General features: G+C 51.6%; 3 protein-coding genes across 3 annotated transcripts in view; 1 reads left to right on the forward strand and 2 right to left on the reverse strand.

Moving 5' to 3' along the window:
• Positions 1 to 303: 303 nt before the first annotated feature.
• On the reverse strand, positions 304 to 7,422 carry pwwp2b (PWWP domain containing 2B). The gene is made up of 3 exons (XM_011602853.2): positions 7,065 to 7,422; positions 3,465 to 5,175; positions 304 to 1,749 (listed from the first exon to the last, which is right to left on the reverse strand). Exons 1-2 carry the CDS (start codon positions 7,202 to 7,204, stop codon positions 3,465 to 3,467), a joined length of 1,851 nt encoding a protein of 616 aa, XP_011601155.2. The 5' UTR covers positions 7,205 to 7,422; the 3' UTR covers positions 304 to 1,749.
• A 606-nt stretch (positions 7,423 to 8,028) lies between these two features.
• Positions 8,029 to 13,676, reverse strand: LOC115249610 (leucine-rich repeat-containing protein 27). Its single transcript, XM_029835470.1, has 10 exons — positions 12,952 to 13,676; positions 12,706 to 12,836; positions 12,461 to 12,519; positions 12,222 to 12,377; positions 10,355 to 10,544; positions 9,792 to 9,908; positions 9,027 to 9,126; positions 8,843 to 8,910; positions 8,282 to 8,393; positions 8,029 to 8,192 (listed from the first exon to the last, which is right to left on the reverse strand). Exons 1-10 carry the CDS (start codon positions 13,147 to 13,149, stop codon positions 8,073 to 8,075), a joined length of 1,251 nt encoding a protein of 416 aa, XP_029691330.1. The 5' UTR covers positions 13,150 to 13,676; the 3' UTR covers positions 8,029 to 8,072.
• Positions 13,677 to 14,341: 665 nt separating this feature from the next.
• The window catches only part of stk32c (serine/threonine kinase 32C), a 37,291-nt gene continuing 35,696 nt past the window's right edge, over positions 14,342 to 15,936 (forward strand). The window contains 1 exon segment of the mRNA XM_029835580.1: positions 14,342 to 14,798. Within this exon segment, the coding sequence (XP_029691440.1) occupies positions 14,717 to 14,798 (82 nt within the window). The 5' untranslated portion in view covers positions 14,342 to 14,716.

Consider the following 15,936-nt stretch of genomic DNA (forward strand, 5'->3'; position numbering starts at 1 on the left):
TTCAGGCCCGATCGAACAGGGGTGTGTGTGTGTGGTCACCCTGCAGAGATGAGCAGAAAAGCTCAATGAGCGAGAAGCAGCTCCAAAAGGGAGAAAATCAAGTCTTTTCTGGAGTTGGCAGCTCCCAGGTAACGGAGCCCATGTAATAACAGCATAATAACAATAGTAATAAAATGTGGCTGAACACACGGAACGATCCGACCTGCTGGTTACTCTGGTCGTGGCGCCCGGCCAGGATCACTGGGAAGGCTGGAACCCGCCCAGCTCTTTAAGAATCAATGACGCCCGCACAGCGGAAACAAGTATTGCTTTAAATTTTATTTGTATGTACAGTACATGTAAAAAAAAAAAAAAAAAGAACCAAGTAGCCGATAACGTTGACCGTTACGGTCGACAGCAATGTTGGTCACACACACGCTGGAAAACCCGTGGCGGCGTTTTTCTCCTCTCTGGGATGCAAACGTTGTGTCCGCTCCACGCTGTGCAAGGCTGCCGGGAAACCTATCCAGGCCTGACGGGCGGCAAACAGTCGAATGTTGGAGGGGCAGATTATTCCTTGCGCCTGGTCTAACACACACACACACACACACACACACGCGCACGCACACACGCACACACGCGGCCTCCCACGACTGCAGAGGCAGGAAGCTTCCTCGCTTTCCCGCTTTCCGGCACCTTTTGCTTCTCCGAGTCGGCCTTTTTGAATCAAACCGCGCCGATTCCAACTCAAAGGTCCCTAAAGGTCGGCGGCGCCGTGGAAGCCGGCGGCGGGCCGCTTCTCCGGCGCACTCAGCAGTTGAATTCACAGTATTCTTACAGCATGTTGGTTCAGTTTCTCCCCCCGCGCGTTACAAAGCAACCCTAAAGCTTTCACTGATGCTGGACAGGGGCCGCGGGACACATTCGTCCTCCCATTCTTTCTCCAGTGGAAATGTCTCGTAGTGTGTGGCACAGGAGCGGAGACACCGGGGTCCAGAAACATCTGCCCGGTGTCCCCCGAACACATCGTACATCAAAACAACAATAGGAATAGAAAATTTGCATTGTCTCCAAGGCCATGGATAGATAGTCAACCACAAGGACGTCTGGACCCCCCGGCTACCTGTCAGGGCTGTAGCTCCCAATAGTGTGACGGACAGTGAGGGTACAGCAGGCCACCAAGGTACAGATAAAGTGCTTTCTTTCTTTCTTTTAAACGTGACGCTTTAAATAATTCACCATAACGGTTCTGGGGTCAGGTGGGGAGGCGGGAGGGGAAGTGGGGCGGTGATCGGAGGGGACGAGAGACACAGCTCGGGATTTAATAGATCCACAGATCCAACTAATGTCACTGAAAAGCTTTGTTTTTGAGGAGGGGGGGGCCTCATGTCCCTAATCCCACTGAAACCGTTCACATTTCAGAAGAAAGAGCGAGAATTGAGGGGGGGGGGGGATGCAAAAACGCTGAGTCATAATAAACCATTATAGATAATAAATACATTTGGGTCCATGTAGTGTCATTATTCAGCTCTATTGAAATATGATTAAATCTAAAAAAAAAAAATAGATGAAAAAAAAAAAAAAGAACGAACAGAGTTCAGAGGTGACCGTGAAATGTCTGGCCCGCTCCTCCGCGGCGGCGGCGGCCATTTTTCTCGACCAACCTCGCGGCGACGGACAAACGGTAGCCGCGGCGACCTCGCGCGCTCCCTCCTCGATGTCAGAGTTCTAGAGCTTTGAAGAACCGACCCGGTGTTCGGTCCTCAGCCTCTGAAGAGACAGGAGAGAGGAAGGAGAACGTTAGGACAGGGAGCAAACTGGCCCTGGAACACTTCGTCAGCAGGACCTGCGGGGGCGCTCCCGAGCTGTCCGATGACCTCAGAACCTGCTGAACGACCCACATTCATGACGACTCAAGGATGTAAACACGCACCAAGGCTGAGCTATAGGACAGAACCCCCACGTGTGTCCTGGACGTCCTAGGACAGAACCCCCACGTGTGTCCTGGACGTCCTCCACCGGGACAAACCCTGGTCACCGTTTAGGCGCGACCATCGTGGGTACTAGTAAACTAAACCACGGGAAAGGTGTGCGCGAACCCCGGAAAGCCAAGAGTCGGGACGTTAGCCTTCAGGGAGCCAGAACCTGGAACCGCGTAATGAAGATTTCAACGCAACAAAAGTGACTGAGCGACCCAGCACGCCTGGGGAAAAGGGCGCATAGATCGGATTACCCAAGACAATATTTGACCTTTGAGCGGGCGCCGAAGAAAAGGCTGCTCAGCTCCACAGGAAAGGCGCGCGCACGGCGGGGAAGCGCGAGGAACGGGGCCGATCCGGCTGACACACAACAGCCTTTCACGCAGAACCTGATCTCGGTCACCGGGAGCGGCGGTTCTGGCGAGCCGGGCTATCTGAGGGAGCCGCCGCGCTCCCCAGCAGCAGCCCGCTCAAGAGCGGGTGTGAATGTTTGTCGGGCCCCTTCAGACACACAAGTCTTTCATGAGTAGATGCAGCTGGAGCCCCCCCCCCACACACACACACACACCCACCCCCCCGACGTCAGGAGAACTCCTGCAAATAAGCAGGTTGCTGCACATTCCCGTCCCCACAGCTCATTAACTTATCCCGAGGATTAAACACTAACATCATCAAATTTGATGGTTCGGAGTGGCCCAAGGGGCCCCCGCCTTGCACGTTGACTCCAAAGAGTGGAATCAATTCAAATACTCCTGCCCCCCCCCGCCAGCACGAAACCGGTTCCCCTCGGCAACCTTGAGATTCTCGGCCCTTTCCTCCAGGTCGGCTTCATGACGGCCACATAAACAATGGAAGTGTTAACGTGTCGGGAGCTCATCTGGGATCCGCGTTCAACCTTTTCCAAGATCAGATGATTCATTCCCACGCCGCCGAACATCAAAGCCCCCATTTAAGCCGGCCTATAGGGTATTATTATCTGTTATTACATGTAATAAATGTTTAGACGGCTCCTCTGAGAATGAATTCATGTCTTGAACTGACTTCATGAATCCTAATCTGGATTAAAAGACTAGACAGAATACTAATTCCTGCTGTTAACAGGTACCGGCGGCGATGGAAAGCTTATTTAAAGACCCCACCCCCCCGTGCAAGACACGTTATGTTTGGGTGGCACAGGTCAGGGTGGATCCTGCTCTCATTAACTAGGCGCTCCTCATCCTAGCGGGCCATGGTTGGAGCAATAAGCGGGAAAGCTTCCGTGGGAGTTGCTGGAGCCGGAGCGTGCGGGGGGACGAGACTCCGGTGTGAATAAATGACTCCCGAGCGGGAAAAACGGGCCACTCAGCTTCTCCCAAACAGCTCCAAGATGTTAATTGGGAATTCGCCCTGGTCTGGAATGTTGTCTGCTACCGTTCCAGACGTGCTAATGCTGCTAACGCTGCTAATGCGGCTAGCCGCCACGCTACGGGGGCGCCCGTGGTGCCCGCGAAGGCTCGCTGAACTGACCTACGTGTCGCAGTGGGACAGCAGCGACGTGATCTCCGGACTCATGTGGCCCACGGCCTTGGCTGCCTCCAGGATGGCCCGGCGGTACATCCCTTTCTTCTTGCGGTTGAAGCGGGACCTGAAGAGCTCTCTGAAGGGCGACAGTTTGGCCACGGACAGCTGGGAGGTGGTGGGCGACCCGAACCAGGCCACTTTGGCCTGGGGCCACTGGGCCTCGCAGCTGGCCGTCTCCTGTTTGCGGGCGCCGCTGATGCTGAGGACGCGCGCCGGCCACCAGGGGAAGCCGTGGATCTTCCCCCACACGATGTCGCCCACCGCCACGGCGTGCCCCTCCTCCGTCACGCACTTGGTCATGCTCCGGGTGTGGAGCCGCACCGTCAGCGGCGGCACCGTCTTTGAGTCTTCCCGCGAGGGGACGGAGGACGAGGTGACAGAGAGGTCCTCCCCGGGGGCCAGGTCGCACAGCTCCGGCGAGGTGCCGTCGGAGCTGAAGGACTTGGACTCGTCCAGGCTGTCGCTGCTACAGACCGACAGGCTGGACGAGTCCGCTTTGCGTTTCCGAAAATTGATAAGAAGAGTGAGGTCGCTGTGACTGCGCTCCGCCTCCTCTCCCGAACTGCCCGACCACAACTCCAGGGAGTTTTTGCCCTCCCCAGAATCTTCCGAGTGGGGGAGGCAGGGGCCGGGCATCCTCGGGCTCCTCCTCCGGCCGCCGTCTACCAGTTCCGCCGCGTACTCCACCACGCTGTCCTCGCCGTCCCTCTCGGGGGGTCTTAAACGGATCTTTGGCGACGGCAGGTCCTGGCCCACGGTCGTGAAGGGTCGGGTTAGTTTAAGTTTGGGAATGGACACGGTGAGGCCGGAGCGCGTGGCGTCCAAAATGTGCTGCTGCTCCTTGGTGGAGCTTCCGTGGTCCCCGAGGCCGTTCTGAACCAGCTGTTTGGGGCAGAAGGGTTTGACCGAGCCGTGGACCCTGGAGGGGATCTTCATGACCTCCCCCTTGCCCTGCGGAGTACTGTAGGAGATCTTGATCACGGGACTGTGCGGTATGACGTCGCCCCCGGGGAACTTGTCCCCCTCCGCTTCGGCCCTTTTGTCCTTTCGGAGGCGCTTCCCGTCGAGGTTGCTGGTGCCGTTCTCCCGCCTCTTATTGTCCTTGGTCGTAACGGCGTCCTCTTTCCTCGAAAGCTTGGCGGCGCCGTCCTTCTCGTCGCCCTCCTCGTCGCTCTGCGGCGCGTTCTCTTTCCTGGAGGACTTGCCGCTGCCGAGGCCGTCTTTGCTGTCCTCGTCGCTGTTCAGGGTGTTCTTGCACTTTTCGCACAGCACCTGCCGGGGCCGCAGTCGGATGGTGCTCATGGTCATGCGGCCGGGCTCTCGCGTCCGCCTCTTCTTTCTCTTTATTGGTCGCGGAGGCGGCTGAGGCACCCACTGGCTGTAGGTGTGGCGCACCCACAAGGGCTGGGGGAAGGGGGCACCTTCAAAGTACGGAGGGTAAGGAGTCTGTCCAGCAGGCACTGGCGTGGGCAGGGGGCAGGGCGGCGGCGCGGCGGGGACGCCGTCTTCAGGGAGCACGTTTTCGTCCTTTGGTCTGTGGCTGGGAGATTTGGGGGGCGGCTGCTCGCTGGCGGCTTCTGGGATCTCGCAGGCCGCTTTTGACACGGGGCGGTCTCCGGGCTTCGGCGTGAAATCCGGTAGACAGAACAACCCGGTCCTGCAGGAGGAGACAGAACAGCACAGTGCTCGTTACACAACTGGCTACAACGTCGCACCGACGCGCCACATTTCTCGGATTTTACGCCGTGGCCGCTTCAGACCCGTGTCGGATTGCAACACTCATCAAATAGTTTTCGTTGGACTCGGTGAGGCCGCTCGCCGCCACCTGTCCGGATACGTCGCCGGTTGCCGATACGTTGCCTTAAATCGCAACAACGATACACAACTGTCGGATCTTTCCCTCCGTTTTTGAACGCCGGCCAGCCCAGATCTAAAGAACGGCCACTATACTTCAGACCGAGGCTTTGAAAAGGGGCTAATGTGCAAAAGTGTGCTGGCTTGCTTTAGTCAGGAGACACGAGACAAAGAAACAGGATGCTAACCCCCCCCCCCCCCCCCCTCCGAACATCAGGCTGTACAAAAACAATCTCATGAATCGCTTGGGACTCTGAGATGGAGGGAAAGAGCCAGGAGATTTGATTTTGTTTTTGCCTTTTGCGTCCACTCGGGTGGCGACGTTGTCAATTAACGCGCGTTTGGAGAGTCTAGGATTCTTCTCCAGAGAGACCGCCGGCAGACACCTCTGACTAATAGTCTCCCGGTGGCAGTTTGAGCCCCTCACCTGTATAAATGCTCCCTAAAGTGGGAAATTTAGCCCTCATCAGATGGGACGCGGCACCCGCAGGCCCGCGTGGGACAGGCGGCGCCGGCTGAACGCAGCGCGCGGGTCTTACGGCTCGTGCACTGTGACTAGATGTAGACAGCTGCCTGAATTAAAGGCCAGGGCGATGACATTTAAAAATGCATGAGGGACAATGACGGGAAATGTATTTTCATGAGCTGGGAAGGGGGGGGGGGGGGGGGGGGGGGGGGTAGTCAAATGCTGTCAGCAGTAAAGCCCAAAATACACACAGGCCCATTTTAAGCCAATCAATGCCTGACTGTTCCTCTTTGCTGGGTTTCTTTTCACGGGAGCTTGTTCACTTACACGTATAACTCTGCAAACCTAGGGGCAAAGCTGGTCACATTCTGCTTCTGCTTGTCTAAAAATAGTGTGAAGCTAGTGGTTTTAAGGTGTGCAGCATTAGGAGCAAGCGGACTTATGTAAGGGACACACGGCAAGAGGGACAGACGAGACAGGACACAGGACACGCATCCCTTTTTTAATTTGGGAAAAGTTTTAACAGCATTGTTCAAGTTACTTGGCCAAATTGGGTGATCTCCTGAAGAAAGCACAAGTGTGTGCGTTTCTCCTCAACACACATACACAAACACACACATCTATGGCAGAATGATAAAACACAACTTGTGAATTACCAAATCTCTCATTGTGAAATTCTGGGTTTGTGTACACACCAAAATATGAGGAGCAATAAGGTCTGATTCTGAGAACAGCTCGACTAATTCTCCCCCCCTCAGAGTGAACCATCATTTCAGAAACCTGTGACAAGCTCCAGAATCACCTGTCCACGTAAATACACCCAAGAATAACTGAAAGAAAATGTTAATCTAAGGCCTGCACTTCTTAGAATACGACTTAGCTCTTGTGTATTCCATAAGGCTAACAATAAGCTATAGTGAGACCTATTGACATTAGCCATTGTTCCAGGAAAGTCACACAAAATCTCTTTATGCGCAGTCACTTGGTTGCTATAAAGTCATTAATCGGTGACAAAGAGTAACGTTCTGCATCCAATAATTGTCGGCTGCATTAAGATCGTTTGCCAGTAGCGGCTGGTTAGCAGATAGCGGCTCTGTCAGCTACAATAACCTGCGAGTCTTTGTATGGAGGCCCTGTTAGCAGCGGCTAGCATTAGCCGTTAGCTCCCCTTAGCTACCAAATTTGACAGATAAAATCAGCGTCGCGTCGAAAGAAATAAGACTCACTTTTTCTTGCAGTCGAGTAGTATCCCCGTGTAGCTCCGCTCTCGGTACACAAGCGTCACCACCAGCGTGTCGTTCACCATTTGATCGACAGTGACGGATACCCGAGAGCCGGCCTGCAGCTCCTCGGCCGCAGCCTCCATGTTTCCCGGCGTGGTGTCCGGCGCGGCGGTGCTCGTTCTCGGCCAAGGGAGCCACGGTCGCGTCGGCTAAAGCTCCGTGTCAGCCTTCGCTATTGGAGCAGGAGGCTACACCAGGGCATCAAATGACGCCATCACCCCCTCCAAGTCAATTACAACAGCGCTGCCACCGCTGACATCACGCTGTCGATGCTGGAGGAGCAACGCTGCTCGGAGGAAAGGCCTCCCTTCTCCGGCTCACCCCGAGCTTCGGAACCGACTCTGCCCTCCCTGATGTTCCCGTTAATCACACCTTTTCTTTCATCCATTCAGTTCGGGTTTTTTTTTAATTAACCTAAATGACAGTCAGGTTGTTCGGTTGGAATCGATTCCGAGACAATCGGTTGTTACAAATATACGAATATAACTGGTCAATAATCTCCCTCTGACGTGGAACTGGAAAGATAAATCCTACATCTTACGAGGAAAAGGTGAATTATCTCAACAGGGGACACTTTTCCCACAAATAAATTATGGGAATTTGGGCAGCACGTTTGAGAGATTGTAGATGACTTAATGTTCCGGGTTAATGTGTCATCGTTTTTAAAAAGCAGTGAAATAGAGGTAATCCGCTCTGTTGTGGTGACATCTGATCCAACATTATTTCTCCAGTATTTGTGATTGACCTGGGTCGGTTCGTTCCAACGGCCCACCCAGGAGATTTGAGACGACGTCCTTCCACCTCCCACGCGGCACCTTTCCCGCCGTTCCCTCTAATTCCGGCCTCCAGCTTTCTGCCCACGTGGGCTCCGGCTTTTTTGAGTAATAAGAACAATCACAGGTTTGTATAGTTGCTGAGTTTGTGACCTTTATTTTTAAGGTGTCTTCACAATTAAGAGTGCAGCAGAGCCGCAGGAGTCAGCTGGGGAGGAAACTGCGGCAGGCGTCTGCTGGGTTGTTCTCCACGTCCTCGGTTCTTCTTCTGCGGGACGCGAGCCTGCGACCCTCTCGTCTGTCGTTCAAAACAACAACGGCTCAGATCAATGGCCGAAGAGATCAATGGGAGAAGGGCCGCGCAAATTAAAACGTGTGGGCTCTGACCTCTTTCACGCCTCGCTCTGCCAGAGCCATCTGCCGTGTGCTCGCACCCCTGCGCCTCTCCTGCATCCCATAAACAAAGCTGCAGATGTGCTGCTCCGGCACGCGAGCAGATCTGGAGAAACACACGGGTCAAAGGTAAAAGACCATCACAGAGGAGAGGAGTGTTTAAAGATTCTCCTCAGGACAGCAAAAATGTCCCCCGATGCAGTTTGTCCCACCCTCTGTCCCGCTTTATTCCATCAAGGGAAGCACAAAGAGTGCTTCTTGGGTGCAGTGTAGTAATAATTTAGGAGCAATGCAGCTCAACAAGAACAAAAGAAAGCTGAGCAGAACGTGGGGTGTGTGTGTTCCAACTTCCTCCACTAGGTGTCAGTAGAAACGCTAACTTTAAAGTTAAGTTATACTTCTAATGTTTTGATATCATCTTAACCATCCCCCCGTCCAACCACACCCATGTTACCAAGTGTATAAATTGCAACTTTGAATTGAAAGGAGTCACAATCATAATGATGATTTCCCACATGAGTTCGGACGCCCACAGGTGCGATGGTGGACGTTTACCTGGCCTTCTGCTCTGGAGGGCTGTCAACACTGTCCATGACCAAAGGAGTCAAATCTCTTTGTAATTCCTGCAATAAAAAAAAATCCCACCTTGTGCTCTTTTCACATGTTTAGTCAGGATTCCTGATTTCAGACGGAGCTCTACCGCCCTCTTGTGGCTCCAGCCGAACAGACACATATTTACCTCCGCTTTTCTTGGCGTTTCAGGCTTCCGGGGGCTGGAAATTTGTCTCTCACGTGCAATCTCGGATCCTGTGCAGCGGCTGTGAAGAGTCTCCAGATATCTGCCAGGAGGTCAGATAACAATGGGCCATAATAGACGTCCACCATGACAAATGCTGACTGTGCCTTGATGACCCTCACAGCGTTTGCGGGCATTGATTATTCTTTACACAGCAGACACACTGACCAATTTAACAACAATGCACACCCACGTGGATGCACGGGCGGCAGAGCTGGGAAACCCTCAATCGGCACCGCTGCCGCAGATCTGAGTCAGAATGCAACAAGACCTCCTTCAACGGTGGTTTGGGGAATTCAGTGGCTGCTCCAGGTGAGCGGGAACCTTGTTCACGTTTGCGGGATCCTAAAATAAATTCTGCGACTAGTTTGAAGATGATACACACATCTGCCGCGGTGTGACTCGAGGTCCCCGCTGGCTTCCCCCAGCGAGACGCTTACCCGCTGCATCTGAAGTAGGACGGGACGTTGAAGGACACCACAGACGCTTTTATAGAGTTTTAACTCAGCCGTGATGAAAAGTGGAAGCAGGAGCTCCAGGCTGGAGTCCAGAGCAGAAATGGGGCCATCAATATTGTTGTTTCTGTGGCTCAGTTAGACACATATATCCCATTGATTTTGACCTCCACTGTTACTGACACGGGTTGAGTTACTCTCGCTAACGGGGTTGAAATAAAGACGGTTCCTCCATCGGGCGGCGACGGCTCACCTTCTCCTGGGCTCAGGAAGCTTCTTTACAGTCTGTCTCCTCTCCGGTTCCTTCAAACGCAGCCTGCCAAACAGTGGGAGCTCAGGAATGAGACCAGCCCCGCACGCAGCCTTTTTCCTGACAGATAAATGAAGAGAAACTGTTTTCAGCTTTGTTGCTCCCAGAGGAAACAGCCGGGGAAAATTGCTTTAAAATATTTGATGATTGAAAGTGTTCTGTAATTGTGTTTCAGGGCAGCATGCCACATACCTGGCCCTCCTCCACAGCTCCACAGCTTTTTACTGCGCTATAACTAATATATCTCCAGTCCCTGAACTGATTTATGCCCAATAGCAACCGGCACAGCGTATTTGGCAGGGCGGTGGGGCTTAAATAGAGGAATAAATTGTTCTGACACACGAGTTACAAGGTAAAAAAGATTCTTCACCACATCATCCTCAAAACATCTTCAAGCTTGGCTAAACGAAGCTAAGCTAAGTCCAGGGACGCCAGCTCCCGCATACATCAGACTGCTTTCTGGCCTCCAGAGTTTACGTCAAGACTTTCCACCTGAATTTACTCACCTGTTGGTCGCTGGGAAACGACCTCTGTCGTTGGCAGGTGTGGCTGGGCCCAGTTCCGCCTCATCCAGCAGGATCATCTTGTGTTTGAGCTCCCTGAACCGGCGTAGCTCCTCCTCCTCCACCGGCTCCTGCTCCTCGCCGCTGGACTCCATCGACTCGGACAGCTGGAGCTTCTCCACCACCGGGAACTCTGTGGAGGAGACCCAGCAGCAGCAAACAGCCCCAGGATGGTTAAGAACTCATCGTCCCGAGGGTGGAACCCAGAACCTTCATCGAGGAAGCTCCAGCTCCAGCTTCAGCTGTGGATGCAGCAGATTCTGGACATTCAAGGGGATACTTAAATCTTCCCTTTCTGATAAAGCCTATATTTAGGGCAGGCTCGGGTCGGCCCGTGGCTAAGCTCCTTTGGGTTCAGATTGCTGGGAAATTTCCCAGGATGCACTGGGCTTTTGTCTCCCCTCCCTCGCCTCCTTCTGATAACCTGCTCCATCAGCACCAACTTTCCATCTTCCCTGCAGTCCCTGCACAGCCTCTGATGACCCGTTTTGATGGACGAGCCATTCTCTGATTAAATGCACTCGTTTGTTTCTTTTATCAGTTGACACGAATAATGTGGGCAGGACAAAATGAGTAGTAGTCATGGGGACACTCGATAGTTCAATCGCATTCAACTTTATTTATACTGCGCCTCTCACAGTCATTAGTGTCTCAGCGCTCTCGTGGTGGAGTAATGTCAGTAATTTTATCTACAAAATGTGCCAATACTCCACCAGGCAGGACACACACACACACACACCCTTGTACTTCTATGTTTGTGAGGACTTTCATGGGTATAACACATACCCAGCTCCTTGTCGTAACCATCCAAATTAAGCCCCTAACCTGGATCTAAACCCAATTCTGCCCTCAACCTTAAAACCAGGTCTTAACAAACAGTGCTAGAAGTTGTGAGGACCGGCTAAAATGTCCTCACTTCCCCTCTTAAATTTGTTAGTAAAATGTGTATTTTAGTACGTAGCAAGTCCGATAACACACACACACACACACACCCACACACACACCTTGGACTGTGGAAGGAAACTGGAGTACCTGGAGAAAACCCACACAGGTACAGGTAGAACCCAGCATCAAACACCCAGAGCTGGAATCAAACCTCAAACCCCTGTTGCTCCAAGGCAACTGTGCAACGATCATCATCTCTGAACTGATCCGGACCATAATATCCCTCTTGTAAGGCATCGCAACTGGATTATTTATGGAATCTATGTCAATAATATACATTAGAAAGAAACGGGGATGCATGATTTGATCTGGGCTTCAGGATATTATAATAAAGGTTCAGGATGGTGCTTTTTTGCCTCCTCGGGTAATTGAGTAGAGAAAAGGCTCATGCAAATGCACCAAATGAAAGTTATATATCCAGACGTGCACGGTGATCCTGGGGTTCACACCCATAAAGAGTGAGTTCCCCCGGGAGACTGCAGTCGTGCCTGGGTTAATATCCTCCCATGCAGCGAGATGAATGGCGAGACGGGAGCGTTCGACTCCTGCTTGTGCAGCAGCAGCCTCTCCTGTGGAGGGCAGCCATTACTTCCAGACGCGGCTCTGGGACCGAACGCTCGCCGGGGTTATCGATCATTTCCCACCAGCTAAAAATATTACAGCGCTAGGCCAATGGGAAAGGAAGGGTTTAGATTCTCAGCCCAGTGCTGTCTCCACGGCAACAGAAGTCACACCAGTAAAGTGGTACAGGGACAAGCAGCTATTTTTGTGAACCGCTGTCCTGCCTTTGACCAGAGGAGCAGATGGCTTCCAGGCTCGACAACCAGCCCCAGAGCTGGTCAATGTGAAGGTGTCTTTGACTCACCTAGAGGGGGGGTCGTCCTCACACCGAGCGGCCGCTTAGCCAGAGCGCCCCTGAGGTACTGGAGGATGCTCCGGACCCCCCGGCTCACAACGTCCGGTGGAGGGAAGGTGATGGGGCAGTACCGCAGGTTCAGGCCGCTGAGGCTGATCACATGACCTGCAGAGACACACCGAGATCTCAGCATGAGGGCGTGTTCCTGCTTCAAACCCAGCAAAAGAGGAACTGGAATTATTTCTCACCCAACTCTGGTGGAAGCTCTGTGATGGGATTTCCTTCCAGGAGCAATGTTTTTAGAGCCCTGCGTGATCAGAAGCACAGCGGAGACGATGAGCGCCCCCCTAATCTCGAAGAATCCCCTTTGTGTAGAACCAAGAATCACAGATGGGGTTGAAACAAAAGCTAAACAGGAAAAGGTTCATCCATGGAAATCCATGGAACGAGGAGCCTTGGATCAATCTGCATAAATTTCAGAGGGCGGCTTAACCTGTGTGAGCCAATCTGTGCAGGAAGTGATGGGATCTGGTTGTTTCTGAGGTCCAGCCACAACAATCTGGGCAGACTGATGAAGAAGGAGTCGGGAATGTCAGATATCTGGTTGCCTTCAAGATACAAGTACTGCAAGAAGAACAGAAGCAATAAGAGAGCGCAAATACTTTAATCCGAAAACAAAGATTTCACATGGATTTAAGCATTTAATAAGAATTACATTAAAAAAGACACCTAAACTGACCTTTAGCGTACTATTTTTTAAAATACAGTCTGAAACATGAGTCAGGCCGGCCCGGCCCAGGCCCAGGCTCTCCGGTGGTTCCGTCTCCTGGGGTCCAGTGTGATGTTCCCGATCAATGTTCCCGATCAACCTCTCCGGTGTGTTTAGAACCTCCAGCTTCTCCGAGGGGGACATTACACGGAGGTGGTGGTTTAACATTTGCTGTACACAAATACTTTCAATGTTTGGACCAGCGGTTGGCGGAAAATCGAATTAATTATTCCGCAATTATCCCTAAAATCGCATTCAAAGCCGCAAAACCCACCTCAGCTAATGCGTTAGCAGATAGTTTTACCTCACATTTTGTAATTAGCATCCATAAATTAACCTAGTGCGAAACCTGCACTGTTTCGCAAACGCATCACGAGTTTGGCGTCGTAACCGTGGCAACGACTCCAGCAGCAGCTACGGCAAGCGCGTTGGCAAAGCGAAGCGAGTTCACAGGCTGTGTTTTAATGGATTCCACATTGCATATATGTGGTCTTCTGTGGACATATGGAGGTGAAGTAATAATAAAGAGCGGAGATAGAGTAATTTGTGAGGGATCCGTGCTGTCGTTCCCGGGGCAACACCCAGCAATCCTTCATATGGCGGATTAGCCGACTAAAGTTGGAGGATAGCTGCGGTTTTGTGCGTGTGAAGCGCTACGGAAGTGCTGCATTCGCCTTAGGCAGGTCTGCGGTGGCACCGTGGGTCGCTCCGCATGAAACAACGTCTGCGACTACAGTCAGCGACCAAGACCTGTCACGTTATTCTCCCCGACGTCAAAGTGGCCCCATTGGCAACGCAAGCACTTCCGGTTTGGCCTTTCACTAGAATAATCTAATAAAAAGGTTATCGTTAACTACCGCGCTGAAATCAGGTGCAGGTTTTACGTCTTTATATTTTAGCATCGCTATTTTTCAACACTCCTGCATTTTTCTTTCAATTTAAACATGATTTTTTCTCCTCCTAGAGGTCGACTAGCAATCATTGGGATATTTTAGTTTGACCTGGCATACAACCATCAACAGTTTAACATTCATGTATCGCTATCTACGTTCCTAATAATGGTTACAACGGTAACCAATGGTTTTCTCAACGCACGATAATGTTACTGAAGCCAGCTATTAAAGGTATTTATGTTTAAGTCTAATAATTGGAATCTATATCAATTTAGTATCGAGATAAAGTTACGTAATGCGCAACATCTAAGAAGTAAAGGGTATAATCACACACACACACACGCACACACACACACACACACACACACACACACACACACACACACACACACACACACACACACACACACTTTTTTACTGCGGCTAGTTCGGGCTTTTATTTTGTAGGAGCGCAACGATTTCCGGCGACGAGCGGAAACTTGACGCATCTTTGACTCGCCGCCTCGACAAAGTCTCCCGATTTTGGCTGACAGGCGAACGCAGACAACCGCACACTTGTGCCGCGTTTCCCCCCCTCCAACTGTAACAAAGCGAACACTGTTTCCGACTGAAGTATTTTTACACTCCGACACATTTGTTCCGCCGCCCTCCTCCAGTTTTTGGAAGACTTTCAGCCCCGCCGCGTACATGCCGGAAGAATAAATAGCGGATAAATAAAGGCACGCAGCGGAGCCGGAATTTTGGCCCAAGATGTTTGATTTGGACTGTGGTTGTTCGGGGAGGGTGTTCGACGCACGGCTGTAGTTTCTCTTCTGGAGGCGAGGAATGAAATCTGAGCATCAATGTTTCACTGGGGCAAGTGGAAGAAGAGGATGGGCGCCAATAGTTCTTCGAAGAGACCCGTGTTCGATGAGAAGGAAGATGGTGAGTTTGGTTTTCTGTCCTACTTCGCCTCTTTACGCCGTCGAGAACCCGCGGAAGTTTCTCCCAATTGCAGTTTATTTCCGATCAGCTTGAACATGTTGACCCAATAACTTGTTTTTGGGGTTTTTTTTGTCTCACTTTATGCAGCAATGAGTTTGGTTTGCTTAAGATAAATGCAGAGGAAGACAAAAAAAGCATTGATCTAGCTTCTATATCCAAACAAACATCAAATGTCCTTTAAAAAGTGCCTGTCAACATTAACCACGTCTTTCCCAAAGAGGAGACTTTGGTGCTGGTTGGTCTGAGGTGTTGGATGGATGCTGACTTTATGACTTTATGCTGGTTGTAATTACAGGATAATTACTGAAAACACATCACACAGGAAGGTGTCTTCTCAAAAACGACGAGTTACATTTCACGCAGCAGTTTTTACTTCAGCAAACATCGAGGAGCCGAGAACAAGCGTAGCATCTCCCATTATGAGACGCGTCGGCCCATCAATGGGCCCTTTGTGTCGTCGAATACGGACGAGATTCGCGTTCGACACAATTATGGATCTGCTGTCATCGCGTGGGCAGGAAGTTGTCCAGGAAGTGGGTTGACGGTCGCTGAATAGAAGAAGGAATCCACTTGTTTCTTTACAAAGCTGCTGTCATTAACGCGCCGACCAAATTCCATCCAAAAACTTGGATAAATGAGGTCAATTCACTGCAGGGATGTGGTGGTTTTATTGAGTGTGTGTGTGTTTAGTATCCTTCCCACCATTCGGCCCTGTTCAGCCTATTTCCTATCCACCGTCTTCGTCCTTTGGTTCACGTGGATCACACCGCTGGTTCAAAGCTGAGATCTGCGAGTACGTCAGCGTTTCTGAGAGATATTTGTGGCAGGAGTGTGAACATGTGATCTACGTGATGACAGGATCGACCCCCAGGCTCCGGTGTGAAATTCCCAAGGCCGAGATGTTGTGTTGCCGCTGTGACGACCTGATTGTCAGGTTCTGTCGCTGGCCGTCACGTTTGACCTCCCGACCAGACATGAGCTACAGGCCTGTTGTTGTGCTATTTTCTCTACACAGATTTCTTTTTAATGCAGTTTGGGAAGGTAAAAGTCATTTTCAGGGCTTCCAGGGCAGCTTTGT

This window comes from Takifugu rubripes, chromosome 4 (assembly GCF_901000725.2).
Source record: "Takifugu rubripes chromosome 4, fTakRub1.2, whole genome shotgun sequence".
NCBI lineage: Eukaryota > Metazoa > Chordata > Actinopteri > Tetraodontiformes > Tetraodontidae > Takifugu > Takifugu rubripes.